Source organism: Chanos chanos, chromosome 2 (assembly GCF_902362185.1).
Source record: "Chanos chanos chromosome 2, fChaCha1.1, whole genome shotgun sequence".
NCBI lineage: Eukaryota > Metazoa > Chordata > Actinopteri > Gonorynchiformes > Chanidae > Chanos > Chanos chanos.
This window is the reverse complement of record NC_044496.1, coordinates 40,384,637-40,400,888: the sequence shown is the minus strand read 5'-3', so window position 1 is coordinate 40,400,888 and position 16,252 is coordinate 40,384,637. Positions and strand designations below refer to the sequence as shown.

At 41.0% G+C, this 16,252-nt stretch overlaps 1 protein-coding gene across 3 annotated transcripts; it reads left to right on the top strand.

The window, feature by feature from the left end:
- The first annotated feature begins 827 nt into the window (after nucleotides 1–827).
- On the top strand, nucleotides 828–16,152 carry plin1 (perilipin 1). Of its 3 annotated transcripts, XM_030792385.1 has the most exons (10): nucleotides 828–926; nucleotides 1,121–1,178; nucleotides 1,422–1,617; nucleotides 2,864–2,946; nucleotides 3,240–3,504; nucleotides 4,207–4,226; nucleotides 5,521–5,691; nucleotides 6,966–7,100; nucleotides 7,877–8,068; nucleotides 14,904–16,152. In XM_030792385.1, exons 2-10 carry the CDS (start codon nucleotides 1,134–1,136, stop codon nucleotides 15,225–15,227), a joined length of 1,431 nt encoding a protein of 476 aa, XP_030648245.1. In that variant the 5' UTR covers nucleotides 828–926; nucleotides 1,121–1,133; the 3' UTR covers nucleotides 15,228–16,152. The 3 variants fall into 3 exon arrangements, with proteins under 3 accessions (XP_030648245.1, XP_030648243.1, XP_030648235.1); XM_030792383.1 differs by lacking the exon at nucleotides 4,207–4,226 and having other exon boundaries at nucleotides 830–926; nucleotides 1,419–1,617; nucleotides 5,501–5,691; nucleotides 14,907–16,152; XM_030792375.1 differs by lacking the exon at nucleotides 4,207–4,226 and having other exon boundaries at nucleotides 830–926; nucleotides 1,419–1,617; nucleotides 5,501–5,691.
- Nucleotides 16,153–16,252: the final 100 nt, after the last annotated feature.

The following is a 16,252-nucleotide window of genomic DNA, read 5'->3' as shown; positions in this document are numbered from 1 at the left end:
CTAATCTCATTTGTATTTTTAGGAAGGCCTAATGCAATGTTTGTCGGCATTTCTAACATAACACACTCAGTAACATCTGTAAAGTAGATTCTGCGATTGTGCATTGTGCATAGCTTTCTTGATAGACATTTGACATAATAGGACAGCATTTCCCGAATGAGAACATAAATTTAACTACTCTATTATTATATGCCATGCAGCCTCTCCGCGTAAGCGATACTTCCATGCTGCAAATGGAGAGGACAGGCATTTGCTGCCACATATGGGTGGAGGGGTAAAGGGTCGTCCCCCCCCGCCCCCCTCCCCATGCCTATTTTTCACTGGACTCGCACTGGAGAGCAAGACTGGCACCTAGTGCAAATAAGGTAGCCCATCCCTGTCACGCTCAAGACGTGAAGTCCACAAATGATCACAGTTCAAAACTGGAACGTCTGAAGTTTCCTGTATCCACTCTCCAACTTTGATTCCACTACAGCTGTCGACTATAATTAAAACATTTTTTTCCATATCTCAAAACTTGCTTTAGAAGACCTCGGTACTGTGGTTCACCTTACTTCAAAGAATTGCAAACACGATTAGTTGCATTATCGTTTCAAATGTACTGAAATCAAATTTCAAATTTATTTCCATGCTGTATTTCGATCAATAACGCAGGACAAAACTCTCAGTATTAAGGAGCATAATGCCTCCCGCTGGATATGTTTGAAATTACAATATGTTTAGGGTCGTTCCCAAGTTTGGTTTGTTTGCGCAATGAGTTTGAAATAAAATGAAGTGATCTGATGAAATCTCGTCTACCCCATCAAATAATACGTTTAACATAGTGCATGTAGGCGTGGTATTAAGCGTGTCCGGGACAGACTTATCAAACGCACACCGACTGGCATCCAATAGAGAACAGCCACTAGCATCGAGATAAGTCGACGGTAAGTTATAGAATCGCCTCAACTCTTGCATTTTAAATAGTTTTACAATCGGCGCTCTGTTACTTCTCATTGGTTCTGTTTGAGCAAATACATCTAATCAATCTAGGCAGCAAACACAGAGAGTTTGCAAAAGCTGCATTAAAATAAAATGTGAGGATATAATATTTCTCACAACTCTAATATCTGTTTCACAGGTGTAACTTAAAAATGGCTTCTGAGAAGAAATCCCCCAGCGATAGCCTTCAGACTGAGGTAGAAAGATGGAAAACGGTCTCAAACTCAAATATATATTCTATTTGAGTAAAAATGATATGGACGCACGCTTTATAACTACTGTTGCATTGTTTCAAAATTGTTTTATTGCAGGTATTAGCAGACTGTTAGCAGACAATAATCAGTACTTATTTTTGCAGGCAACAGAAAAACTTAAGTAAGTCAAGTTATGCATGGCCAAGCATATCATCTAAAACTAGCACAACTGTCCTACTTTAGGAGAATGTATTTGCCCGACTTCTGAGCCTTCCAACCATCAGTGTAACATTTGAGATCATCGAGAAGACCTACATCAATACCAAGCAGATCCATCCACTGGTCTGCTCAGTGTGCGAGGTGTATGAGAAGGGTGTGAGGTCAGCAGGCACTGTGGCTGTGTGGAGCATACAGCCTGCCATCCACAGACTGGAACCGCAGCGTGAGTGCCCTTGCCCTGCCCCTTGTGCGTGTGTGTGTGCGCGCGTGTGTGTGTGTGTGCGTGTGCGTGTGGACTGCACGCACAATGACAACCACTGTAGTCGGGTTGAAAACTGACAGATGGTGCAGAATTCAGTCTGCACTGGAAATTTCTAACCCTGTTCTCACCTTGCCATGCTGTGAGTTTATTTAAGATTCTGCTCATGGGGAAAATTTCCTCAGTACCACAGAGTGACTAATACAGTTCTCTACTCAAAGAAATAACCTTTTATTGGAACAAGTGGGTAGATCATTTCTGAATGTTTGTAGACTTATCAAAATGGTTTTGTTTCATTATTTCACATACCTGACAGACTGAACATTGCCCCTTAAGGATATTGTGTCTGTCAGTGTACCTTAATCTTCAAAGAGGATATTTGAAGTTGTTGGTATTTGTGTGTCAGTGAGTGGTCATGTTGATGTCTAGACACAACATGACTCACTGATTTAGCTTGATTGCTGCTGGAGTAGTGGTACCCTGGCGTTCCAGGTCACTGCCAGATCAGGGGTCCTCAACGTCAGATGTGTTCACTGAGACAGGGGACTCTTATTATCCTGAGCACCTGTGTCTTTCTGGCGTGTCTAGACATAAGACATGCAGTGCTATGACTCAGCTTTCTTAAGGTTTTTATTTTTTTTATTTTTTTTTATAAATTCTGAAGAGAAAGCTATGTCATAAATTTGCCAAACAAATCAGGAATCTGTTTTGTCTGTGTATATAATATTGTACATATGAATTCAGAGGAAAGAATTCTCAGTAATGAATTATTTTACTGTTTCGAATGCCCCGACTCTCAGATGGACATACTTTGGCTGACTCTGCTTCTGTTCCGTTTTGCTTGCCAAACACAATTTTGGCAGCCCCAGTACAAGACTTTTTCTTGTGCTACTGCCTCACGTTGTGAAATTGACTCAAAAGTGCACAGGATTTAGTTTGTCCTGAGGCATTACCCTTGGGTATTGCAAAACTAACCTCTGGTAGCAGACTGTGACTTCATTGGGCAATTATGTTAAATATTTGTATGCCTTATGTGCTCGGTTAAGCATTTCACAATAGTTATTTGTCTAGAAAATTGAACCAAATGTTTCCAGCGCACTAACATTCTTATTTTAATAGAGAGTGTTTTTTTAAATGCCACAAAACACATTTGCACTCACTTTATAAAAATACTGACAGTTTTCAACACATTAACATGCACTGATTTCAGTTGTAGCTGCCAACAGTTTGGCCTGTCGAGGACTGGACCGCATTCAGGAGAAGATTCCTGCTCTCCAGTACCCTCCCTCAGAGGTGAGACCAGTTCTGTTGTCTTTAGTGTTCCCAGTTAGTGAATACCTATGCAGTAAACTTGTGTAGAATTTCCTGTGCTGTTTCAGTTAGTCAGAAGAACAGAAGTTCTTCTGCACTTGTGCACTCATAATTATTGGGATGATTATGGATTAAACACATTTATATTCATTTGTAATCCACGTGTTCATGTTATCCACATCTACCTCTTTAGCGTGCTTTTAACATGGGCAGACTTTCTACATACGGGGTTTTTTTTTTTCTCTTTTCAATTCCTGTCCGTACTCTCCCTCTAGCTGGCTTCAGGCATCGCAGGGGTTGTCTCCTCCACCCTGCAGACAGCTAAAACAGGCATCACCAACCCCATCATCGTCACCTCAGACACCGCCCTGAGTCTAGCCTCTGGCGGCTTGCGGCTGACCAGAACAGCCCTGAGTGACGGGATGCACTACGTTCTCACCAGTAAACCTGTACGCCTGGCAGAGGAAGGAACTGACACCGTACTGACTCTTACTGAGAGATTTTTCAACTATATTCTGCCTGCATCCTCAGAGGAGAGAGGTTAGCCATACATTTTACACAATTATCTGTAGAGCATCAGACTGTGTTGTTCAACAGGAAACTGAATTGATTTGATAGCTTTGGGAAGTGGGGTAAGGCGAAAATCAAGATAACAGTACTGCTGGCTGTTTAAAGTTCTCCACTAGATGTCACCATTGTATCACTGTTGTGTCATCAAGTTGCACATATATATAAAACAAAAGTACAGTGTTTACAGGAAATAAAGGCAAAATTTGTTTAGTTTGTTCAGGTAACTTTATTTTGTGAAATTTACATGAAGCAATGCTTTTGACTTCAGCAGATGCCTCCAATATCTCTGTAATCTCTATGGAACTGCTGAACAAATAATCTAAACGATCTCTAAATAACTGGAAAACCTTTAAACAGTGATGTGTTACTTGGCCAGATATTTCATTATGGAAATCACCATCACCTTTCTTAGGCTCCTCATCTGCCTGTTGACATGTTCTATGACCTTTTGATTTTATATGCCCCTTCCAACAAAGTGTATTTCTACAGTGGAGTTTCCATGTGTTATTAACATCAGAAGCTGATTTTTGAATTAATAAACTCAATTCCCTGGCTTCAGTGTTAAAAAAGAGATATATTCAAGACGTCATACTATCCATCAGTCTCTTATCACCCACACTTTTGGTGCTAGCAGTCAGGGTCATGTTTTTTGTGGCTGTTTCTTTTGCTGAGAGACAGATGGTTCCTTGTCTGTGTCAGAGAGACAAAAGAGGAAGGCCTGGTCTGTTTTTTTCTCCAGGAGGTTAATACTATGTCCAGTCTACACTCCCCACTCGTCCACAAGGCTTTCCAAGTTATGCTCCCAGGTGCTGTGTGAACAGTACAGACTGTACTATTCCGTCGGCGCTGACGAGAGGTGAACGCCCCATTTTTTTTCCTCAGGTTCAGTGTTTCCTATCAGTATTGCCATGTCTGCAGAGAAAAGAAACACCGCAGAGGTCGTGACCTGTGCTCAGCACTACACATGGAGTCCTGATCCATTCCCAGATACAGCATGTCCCAGTTGTCTGAATGACTTGATTGTGGTGTAATATGGACTTGTTCAATGATGTGCTTTGGGGATTTGGGGACGGCCAACTTCCTGCCTTCAAGGCTACAAGTGGATGAGGCCCCAAAAAAAGAAAACAGCCTACAGCCTCTGATTGGACCTTCACAGATTTTCACAGAAATTTACCATGCGTTATTTTCTGCGGTCGATCCAGCGTTTATCCTGGGCATTCGGAAGTGTGTCGCCCTTTTGTAATAGGACCCTCACGTGGAACCCCCAGCCACAACACGTTGCTGGTCAGGCTAATCACAATGCCTTTAGGACATTTATTCCATGTCTTGGCCTCCCCTCTGCTATATTTAATGGCACATTCACCACGGAGAATCTGTTTAACTTCTGTTGTCTCTGACTTTCCAAATTGAATCAGATGCACTAAACACAGCACATTGATCGAGACAAGCCAAGTGGCTTATGCTCCTCCAGCCTGAGCTTGTGTTATCTTTATTTATTATTATTTCTTTGGGTCCATGTGCTGTTTACATGCAACCTGCTTAGGAAGCTCTCCTGGTGCCTAGGGTCAGTGAGGTGATCTACAGTACATGTGCTGCCCAGAGGATCAAGAGTTCAGCTCTGCTACTGCTTTGATGTCCTGCTCTCTCCCTCTCTTTCTCTCTCTCTCTCTCTCTCCCTCTCTCTCATTGCACCCCATCCCCACCTGCCCCTGCTTCATGAACAGGTTATCAGGCTTATAAGACCTACAGATAACTGCACACACCTCTAATGTGGCTAATGTGGTCGAAGTTTAAACATTAAGCTTAGTAGCTCATTTTTACAGACAGGTCAAATGCCTACACGTTTTCTAAAAACTTTTGGGGCCCTCAAAGCATTCAGCAGGCACCAAACAGTTTGTAAAAGTGAGTGTCAGGCTCCCTCTTTGATGTATCCTGCGTAGTTTTTGAGAGCATATTTCCGTTGCAGAGGAGGAGCGGGCTAAACAGGAGCAAGCCTCTGTTGTGAGGTCAGCTGGCCCTCGGCCCAGTTTCGACAGGGTCTTGGCCTTGGCCAGCGTTGTCTGCAGACGTGCCTATGATCAGACAGCAGCACAACTCCAACGCAGCAGCAGTCAAGGTCGGGAACTGGTCATACGCATCCCTGGTGTGTCCCCACTGGTAAGTGTCGGTTAGCTCTGTGCTCTCTATTGAACTTTTATGTAATGAACAGACAATGACCTAAAAATATGTTTTCATTTTTTTTGTTGGCTGTTTTATTTTTAGCTTACAATTTTATATGCAGAGTTTCAATGATATGAGTGTTATTGAGATGTTTCCTGAATTCAGAATGTAAAACCATGCTAATTTTTTTTCTGTCAAGCTTGTCAATGGAAATATGTATGTAAAGATTTTTCTGGTCTCAACTTTCTAATGGACACTTCCATTTAAAGAGAAATGGGTAGAAAGGCACAAGCTGCAGTTATAATTGCAGTAGCTCTGTGTGTGTGTGTGTGTGTGTGTGTTTGCATGATATTGTGATTTGTTAATATTTTGCCATTTGGTAAAGGATGACCTATTTTATCCCTAATATGCCTACTGCTCTACAAGCCTGATGACTCTCATCTGAACTGATTGAAACTCAGCTCTCTACATATCTTGGAAGCTCAGTTCTCTAAATATCTGAAAAGTAAATGAGTGAAAATCCATTTTTCAATGGATTAGGTTTATTCCTTTAATGAGACCTGTTTTGACCAGCTTATTACTCAGGATTTGGGAAACTGTCTGGTTTGGGGTTTTGCTGTGGACGCCCTCATTACAGATGTAACTGTCTGGTTTGGGGGTTTTGCTGTGGATGCTCTCATTACAGATGTATCTGATCAGTCTGCATGTCCTTGTGGTTAAGAGAGCTTTACATATCAGCCACTGAACGAGCAGGAGCTTTCTCCTGTTTCAGCCTTGGAAATAACATAATATGTTGTGAATAGTGTTGGCTGATCTACATCTGTCTATGAGGGTGACCTTGGCATTGTGCCCATAAAGCCACTAACTGCAAATAGCAAGTCTGTATTGTTCAGCTGTCCCCTACTTTGTACCTAATCAGATGACAATAATAGATGCATTCAGTGTGGATATGTATCAGGCCTTCAGTAAGTAGAACAAGCTGTTTATGTTGTGTTCCCTTTTTCAATGTGTTAGTGGGTCATAATGGAATGATTTCAATGATGCGATGAAATATATGTAGGCCAAGTATTTATGCTGTAAACTCTGTGTTTACTGACCTCTATTTGTGAATCCAGATCTGAAACCTTGTAAATGAAATAAACAATCCTTTGCCTTCATGAGAAATGTTACAGACCAGTTAGTTTTATATGCATACTGTAGAGGAAAACTTTTTTTAAGAGAAGGGTCAGAGAGATCTCCCATGATGTGTGGCTTGATTTCTCCTTATGAAGGCCGGCTTTGCTAAAAGGAGCCTGGAAGCCATGGGCTCTGTGGTTCTGCGTTTTCCAGGCACAGTAGCAGGATCTCCACATGGTTCTCAACAACGGAGCGCCCAGAGAGACTTGAAGAGTGAAGGCCAGGACCAGGTTAAGTGCTTTTTAACCCCTCCTCCCTCCACACTTTTACTTTGATTTAATATTTGTTAATTTGGTCAGATATTTCTTACCTCATATTTAAAGAAAAAACTGATTTGAGCGCATATTCAAATCTCACAATTGCTTTGGGAGAATTAAAGACTACAGTAAGAAAACGATAATTTAGCTCATTTATTTAAAATGTCGTTGAGACATATACATTCTCTCCTCTCTCTCGACTTCTCCCACCATCTGTGAATTGTATGGGCCTCTCCTACTGATAGATGCCTTTAAATATTTCCTGAATTGACCTTTCATGTTTATTTTAGGGGATATTCTCAGAAATCTTTATTAAAAGCATTCTTAACATTCAACACGCATTCCCCATGCCTCCCCCTACTGAAGCATAATTTGGAGAGTCAGTATGAGACAATGAGCTTTTTAAGTGGTATTACACAACCAGTAGTCGCTGACAGCCCTGGTGGGAAGCCAAACTCTTTAAAGAGGTGAGCTGACAAACGGTGAGTATGTAATAGATGTTGATGTAATACGTTCAGCTTTACTTCACACGTAGGGTTCTTGAGTAGAAAAGGACAGGAAAAAAAGAAAGATAGGCACCCTAAGTAGCAGGATGGGGATTCAATGCAATTAAGTTCCTCATATTTTACTCTTTTTTTTTTTTTTTCAGCGACAGTTTGCATCGATTTTGAGACTTAGACATTCAGAATCACTGTACATTTCACTCAGACCTACATGCACTTGAACTGATGTCTGCTTCTATGTCTCAGACTGGTAGGGTGCAGAGCTTGGTGAGTGGGTTTGGGCAGCAGCTGCAGAGTGCCTATGTATCTGTGGTGACTGGCATGAAGAATGCCCCAATGTCCACCTTTGGTTTAGCCAAGGATGGAGCCAGTGTGGTCCTGGAGTCCTTGGGCGCAGCCAGGGAGCGTGTGCTGAGTAACATCCCTTATTATGGCAGGGTGAGTCAGTCATCCCTCTCCCTGATTCGATTTGGCTCACGTGCATCGATCTGCCTGCAATCCTATACACATGGTCAATTCACGTGTGAAGCGACCTCCACATTCCACCCAATCACCTTTAATCTCTGTAATCGTAGACTCAGCTCAGCTCTCTCTCCCCATAAAGAGACTAAAGACAAATGACCTTCCTCAAAAACTTCCTGTGGTTGAGTTTGTTGAACAGTGATCTGTGTTTGAGTTGTACTGAGTGTGATCGGCTGAGTGTGAAATTAAGTCAGAGCTGGTAACACGCGGAAAGATGGTTTATTTACTTTGAAAAAAAAAAAACAAGACGTGGGGTGAAGTTTCAGAACTTAAATGAAAAAAACAGTGTGTTGTTTAGAGTAAGTTCCCCCATAAGACGTAATGTTAGTGGTATTTCACAGGAATGTCTACTTTATTGGGGAACACTTTGTTCAGTGGTCTAAGCCTTTATGTATCCTTGGGGAAGAATGACTTTTAAGACCACTGGATACGGGGCTTGGTTTCAGACACTACTGCTTATTTTAAGGCTTTTTAAAAAGTGTTTTAAAATGTTTTTAAAGTTCTTGATTTACGATTATGGTAAAAGTGTGTGTTACTTCAATCCTGGAAACTTCCTGTGTTGTCTCAAACGATAGCGTCTGTACAGTGTAATCTGAAGAGAATACTTCTCGGCTTCCACAAAGCATGACTGCGATCCGCATGAGAGAACATCATTCCCAATGTTTTTTTGTTTCTCTCTTTCTTCCACAAGCCTTTCGGTAGGGGAAGGATTTAAATGTTCAAAGCTATGTCTTTCCTGCTTGGTTCTCGTGCGTGTAATAGGTTAAGCTATTCAATTTGTCTGCATGAGCAAGGCTTGAATTACTGGAAGAAAATCAGTAACACTGACTGCTTAAATTATCGGAGCAATTATGCGTCTGTCTTATGAACGAGGAAAAAATACAAATTTCTCTCACATACAGCATCACCTGTTCTAATTGTCAGTAATCCTATATTAGCTTTTATTTGTTTTGGTTGATCCTATTTTGTTTGACTAATGTACTAATTTGCACTTCAAACACAGAAAGTGTGATTTATTTTCCTTCAGCTGGTGGTTTCCCCCAACAACATATCCAGGTCCTTGCTTGTATAACACACAATAAGAGAAGTTTGAAATTCTTTATGCTCTCATCCAGCTTTCATCAGCGGATGCAGGAGGACAGTGAAACAGAACAGAATGTGCCGGGGATATTTCTCTCACCTGTCACCTTATGTTTGGCATGGTACCTGCTGTTCTCTGTTTATGTATCCAGAGAGGAGAGTGTATAAGGAGGTCCCATACGGGGACAATCAAAACAGTCAGTCATGTTTCTCTTTGAGTCTCCTCAGTGCTGCAGGACCATGTGCAGACTGAAATGTAATTGTCTATGGTTGGACTGTCAGTATCCTGCTGGGCCTAAGAGAAATCTTACTGGGCTTTCACAGAACAGGGCTATATAGAGTTGAGCAGAGATGCCAGGCCAAGGAGTCACCCAATCAAACTCACTGTACTAATGCAGGTCAGTCCACATTGTGTGTCTCCTATTCTCGTTTCTCCTATTCTCGCCCCCCCCCCCCCCCCCCCCCCCCACTGAGATTGAGAGAACAACAGTGGATTTACCATCAACTTGGATTTATATTTGAGTGTTTACTCTTTTAATATTTGTCTGAAACGTCAGTGTTTGACAAAGATATAAGAATTTAATCCATGGTTTGACTAACACTTGAGTATAGTGCGTGTGTTTACAGTTCAGAAGATGGGAGGCTGTTTCTCATGAGCGTGGTGAGAACTGCGTGAAACGGGCACGTGCAGAGACATGTTTTGAGAGCTTGGGAGGGGCTTGTTTTAAAGGGAATTTACCTTAACTGAGCTTTAATGAAGGACAGATGAGGTTATTTACACCTGCACTGCAGAAAGACAGTTTGTTCATGAAGATGACGATATGCTGTTTTGGTTGGTTAGGAGAAAATTACTGTTACTTCACCTCAATAAAGTTTGTAAGGCTCTCATCAGTTACCCTGCATGCAAAAATATATATTCTTTATGCTCTTTGGTGACCAAGTAGCAGATCGTTTTCTTTTCAGTGACTGGACACACATACAATTCTTGCTTTGGCCTATGCGGAGTGGAGAATGGCAGAGGAAGGTGGGCTAGCAAAGGGCCGTATTTGGGAGTGTACTTGAGGAGACAGGCTCTGCAGGGGGTTCTTTCATGCTCCACTGGGGAGTTGAGCTGTGGCTCAGGGATCCTGGATGACTAAGATTTTTGAACGGTTAACACATTTCTGTTGGTCTTTTTTTTTTTTTCTTTTTTAGTATAAGAGGTCCACTTATGCCCAGCAGTTTCGGAGTTCGCGCATACCAGACCCCTTGCCGGGCGTGATAAAGCTTTTATTGCAAGACTGAAAGTCATTGTCACATTGGCATATATTGGTTTAATGGGACTTTTTAGGGATAAGAATGTAGAGATTGACTTTGTAATCTGTACAATGCACTTTGTTTTGGACATTCAGAAAGTCCACAATTTGAACTTCATAAAACATTAAGCCCTGAGAAGCAGGAATGCATGCACGCATTGTTTCCAAATAATATAAAAAATGTTACATGATTGGGTTGTTCCATATGTTATGCTGTATTTCATTTCATTTTTATTGCATTTCATTCCACCTACGTCCACAGAGACAGAGGCAAATGAAGTGTCAAAAGTGTTTTACCACTCCCTTATATCTGTCTCTCCAGTGGGTACCAAAGAGAAAAGCGCACATGTAATGACAAAGCCAGACAACTACAACTTTTATGTGATCTAAATTAAGAAAAGGGTGGAGGCTTGTGGTACAAACAATCTCTGAGACCTACCTAAATTGTGGGCCTGTAAAACAGTCCCTGTTTGAGGGTTCCCTTGGCAACTTGTCAAACAGGACTTGGTATAATGTTATTTTGGGCACCCATGGTCCGTGAATGACATCTTGGCAACGTTGTGTAACCCTCTACAAAGTCCTCAAATCTTTATTACTTCAGGTAATATAGTTTTATGACCTTCTTGGGTACAGACAGTCCTATGGACACTGATTCTGTGCAAAAAATTGATTCATGAATATTTATATTTAGTTAGACTTTTATTGAATGGCTGCTGTACCACTGTTGGATGCTGATTTTGGCTTACTTAACAACAACTGTTTTATATGCACAACCATTTGCAATCTTTAATCTTGAATTTCTTTCAGGCCAAATGCAGCTTGCAGTTTGTTTTGCTGATCTGTTTCTAGGCAGTGAAGTCTTCCCATGATACTTGATAAGTCCCAGTACCAAAGGGGTTTTCCACAGTGCAGCAAACAGTTTGAAATGCCTCTTACCATTAACGTGAATACAGCTGTTTTGTGTTTGTTTACACAAATGTTAAGGATGTACAATGTAGCCTAAATTACGTTTTGTGAATGTTAAAGCCCTGATTTTGGGTACCAATGTCATCAGCTCCAACTTTTGGGTACCAGTGTCAACAGCTCCAACTTTTTGAAACATGGTAACGATAAAGCCTCATAGGAAGAAAATGATGCGTCCTTGATGAGTCCACACTTTTCCTTCAGCCAAGTGAACCTGACAAATGTTTCTTGCACATGGAGTTTCCCAAATGCAACACACAGTCAGAAATAGTCTTTGTCCTATCACCTTGAGGTAGCTTGACTTTGAAAAGTTCCAAACTGAGCCAAATGTGTAGTAAAAAATATTGGTCTGGCCAAATTTTATGTTGGTCTTAGCAAAGAAGACCATTCCATGTGACCTGAAAAGTGACTAGACTGGAAGGTTGTGACCAACTGACCTTTTTGTATAACTCATTAACACACTTCGACAACAGTGCAAGTCATGTAATGGTTGTTCAAATCCAGGCTTTGTCACAGTGACTACAGTGTCGGTCTGTAATCTATGTTTAGTGGTGCCATCGCGTTGCTTTTGTTTTCCTTCACCCAGATACAGTTCATTGAATGAGCCTGTCGTAAACGTCTGCGTAATCAAGTTGCACTTGAGCAATGGCATTAAGGGTTGTTGAATCTAATAAGTGGAACGGAAATAACAGTGATACAGAAGTCTCAGTCAGCCATACAACCACGTGCCACACAAGTAAACAGGACATAACGTCACCTTGGTATAACCATTTTTGTAGTGGGCCATCAGACCTAAGCCTCCAAACTCCATTTATACAATCAGCTGCTGTTAGTTCTTCAGATATCTACATATCAAAGAGTTTCCTTTACAGAAAAGACATTAACTGCTTTTACTGAAATTAGTTATGGTAGTTTAGTATTTAGTTATAAAACTCGCACTATGCACTAATGCACTATGATTCTGGTGAAATGCTGTGTTGTGTCTTAGTCTTATACCTGTCATTTCCACAAGTTATATGTCACTTCGTTGTAAGTTATGAGTTTATATTAGTTCTACTTTTTTATATCAGAACAAGTATTTATTTAGTCAGAAATATTTGTTTCCATTATGAATGTCACAACGTAATAGTTGATCTAGTAGCAGTCAGTAGCTGATCTTACTGAAGGTTTTCAGTGAAGAATCTAGTGTCAAGGTTGAGCCTCTTTCAATTCATATCAGTAATATTCTGCTTTTGTAGAATGGCACATGTGAATTGCAGACCTTTCCTTGCCTGAGAATCTAGAATATCATGTAACAGTCTGATAGGATTCAGAAGCACATGCAAGAAAAACATGTTTGACCATAAATTTTGATGATTTATGCAAATATGCATCAAATGGATGAAATCAGATAAGAGGCACAAAAGCAATCATTCTTATTAAAGCCACCTACTCCTGTCCTCTGGCCAGTTTTGAATTCCATGAAGCAACAGCAGGGAACGTCTCACTGGAGGGGCTCTACTCTGTGGACACACCCTGCTGGTCTCTTCTGGGAACTCTCTGTCTGATATTGTAATCAGTCACAGGTCCAGCCAACACATGCACAGAGAGCATCTCAGGTCCTTTGAAAGAGACAAGAGTGGACACTTACATCAGAATAAGAAGAACACAGTAGGCAGAGCTGTCCTGAATCTGAATTAAAGTGCCCACTAGGCACTAACAAGACATAACAAGAAATACTCTTCTTGATCAAAAAAGGCTATAAGTAGGACCTTTTCTCTGATTGATGATTTATATGCAACTATTCCAAGCTACAAGTGTCAGAACAACTTAAAGTTCAAGTGGCTATCCCTATCTTGTTCACAATCTTTACCCTTGAGTTCTCTCTCTGATCTGTCTTGCATTCGCCTGCACAATTTAAGATGTATTGAATAGTTTAGATGAAACTTGGTCACGTTCCTGGACTGATTTCACCGTCAAGTGGTGCATGTGCTTGTGTTGTTTAGTCTCGGAGTGTCTTTTGTTTCCCTATAATGAGGGTTTATCAGCAAAAGAGAGACAAGAGAGATGGTGATGGGTTTAGGCTTGTTAAACGTCTATATTGCATAAAGGGCTCCAGAGAGTCATTCAAGTGAACCAAAAGATAGCCACACGGCGTTTTTACTCCAGTTAAACTGAGAGTTTACCATTCTTTACACGCACTTCAGTAGATAAGTTCCTCAAGACTCACATGCCACATCTGCTCCTAGTCTCAAATCAGGGAGAGAGATTTAAGCCAGTTGATCCACTTTGTGTGTTTTCCATGATGTTATACATGTACTCCGTCAATAATTGTAGCTGATTACCCCTTGCAAGTGCTAAAGCTCTGTTTTTGATCAGTAGTGTCAGCTGTAGCAGCAGCTCCAACCTTTTAAAACACAATTGAAAATCCACATACACATCAAATACCGAATCTTTTTTTTTCCCTTCTCAGTTTGCCTTCAACCGAATGAAGGGTTGACTTGTTTGACAGCTATGAGGTTTCCATCGTACAAGAGCTTTATAGCTTTAGTGTCCTGCTGAGGAGTAGTCCTTAGGGGTCAATCCATGAGACAAAAAGCTGTTTTAGGTCGCAGACAGAACCATTCCTCCCTCATTAACCCCTGGCACGGGCCTGTTGGCTATCCCCTGAAACATCTAGACAAAAGCAGGAGATTCCAGTAGGTCTGGCTCCAGCTTTTCCTCTTAGGTCTTCTGGCCAGCTGCCGGCATACACCGTGAAGGCCTCTGGAGAAGTGTGAGAGAAGAGCAAGGTCATCTACCCTCTTGCCTCTGAGAAGGTCAGCTCAAGTTCAGTGGCACTGTTGTAGGAGAGGGACAGATAGCCAGATAGCCTGCTTTAGGAATCCCGTCTCCTAGTTGCAGAGTGGAATTTCTCTGCTTGTAAGGAGAAAAAACTCTAATAACCCCCTCCCCACACAGGGAGCCTGCCATTCCGGAAATAATAGGTTTCCAGTGTTCTAGTTAGAGGATGGTGCTTGGAACAGAATTGATATTGTAAGGCCAGCAGCGTCTGCCAGGGAATATTAATGATCAACTGTAAAAGGGGAAAACTTTGTGAATGTTCCTCACAAAGGAAAGGATTGTACCTACAAGACAGGACATTTAGTGCCATAGAACCATTCAGTGAATCATCAATATCACACGTATTCAACACGTATTCACACGTATTCAACGTATTCAATGTCTCCAGTTTTTACACTGATATTAGTTTCATGAGCTTTCTTTCTCCATAACTGTCAAACTGTCATTGCTTCCAAAAATTCCATCTCTGTACCTTGTTTATTTACAATCATAAACATTCAAAGTTAGGATTCTGCTGATTTTATACACTTTCTCTCTCGCACAGCAGCTGTGTTGAAATGACAAATGGATGGGTTTGTTTTCTTTGGAAGCAGATTCCCAGGCGTCCTTCCAAGCAGATTGTGGAGACCCCCAGCCCAGAGAAAGAGAAAGAGACAGGGAAGAACCAGTCCGAAAGCCCTCAGACAACAGAGAACAATGAAGCAGAAGACAGGCCAGGTTCCTCTCCTACCCAGCCCCAGTCAACACTGGGAGGTGAAGTTGAGGAGCCTCAGATATCTGAGGAGTCTCAACAGCTCCAGAAAAAAGTCGTGAAACAGATTCCAGTTCATCAGAAGATGGCGCATGGGGGCTCACATAGGAGTGTACCAACTGACAGCCCCATAAGAGGAGGTCAGACAGACATAAGGTCATAGGTTCCCTTGTGCATTTACATGGTATATGTCACCAAGTACAGCTTGAGCACCGCAGAGGGATAATACAAATGTTTGAAATTTTGCTTAAAACTTTGTTTATTAAACATAAGATCCTTTACCAAACAGCAGCATTTTGGGGAAAAAAAAACACAACTATGTGAAAATTTACACGCAAAAATACAGATACACATTTAAGCCACACCATTTTCTTTCAGGCAGTGCTACAGCATATTTGACTGTAGACATGTAGCTGAAGAATCTTGTAAGAAATCATAATTGCATGAACAGGAAAATGTAAATGCTGAAAGGCTTTTCCTGCTCACTGTCTGTTCCCATCTCACAGAAATTTTACTCTCCTGATACAGCATGTTTTTACTTCATGGCTAAGCAATGTATTTCTCAGAGATAGAAGCAAACATGAAAGTGTGCAGAGAAAGGGATGATTATTGAATTTATTGTGAAACTTTATAATCAAACTCAACAAACGTGGGGTAAATAGTAAACTTTAGTGGAATATGTTGCCAAAATGCCAGAGATAGATGTGATGAAATGTTTAGTGCAGGAAATGAACATGGATGTTTAAGAGTGTAACAGAAATGTGGAAATGTCATTGTATGTGTAGATGAAAACTGTCTTTACCTTTTGAGAAGTTAGTATGTCTGTCTATTTTTTGATTCACATAGCATGCTTAACTCTTAAATACTGTGTAGTTCTTCTGTATGTGGTTAGAAGCTTAATATCCAAATGAACATTGCGCTATGGGTTTCAATACCTCATGAATGGAAACAGCTGCAATTAACTGGATGCAGTTTGTCATGCAATGCAATTTTTCATACAGGTTAATATTTCTCATGTGTGTTGGTCATTTAAGTCATTACAGGTTTGAACAAAAGATTTTCTCAATAAAATCTTGCCTATTTATGAAGTCTGTTTGATGCTTTTCTTTCGGTCTTTGAGGCAAAGGCTTGAATATATTCTTCTGTGAATGGCAAGAGTGAGATGATCCATTAAAGTATTAAAAAAAA

Coding starts and splice junctions, on each gene's coding strand:
- plin1 (XM_030792375.1), top strand. CDS start 1,134: ATGGCTTCTGAGAAGAAATCCCCCAGCGATAGCCTTCAGACTGAG. Junction 5,692..6,965: donor TCCCTGGTGTGTCCCCACTG/GTAAGTGTCGGT, acceptor CTCCTTATGAAG/GCCGGCTTTGCTAAAAGGAG. Junction 7,101..7,876: donor AGAGTGAAGGCCAGGACCAG/GTTAAGTGCTTT, acceptor TCTATGTCTCAG/ACTGGTAGGGTGCAGAGCTT.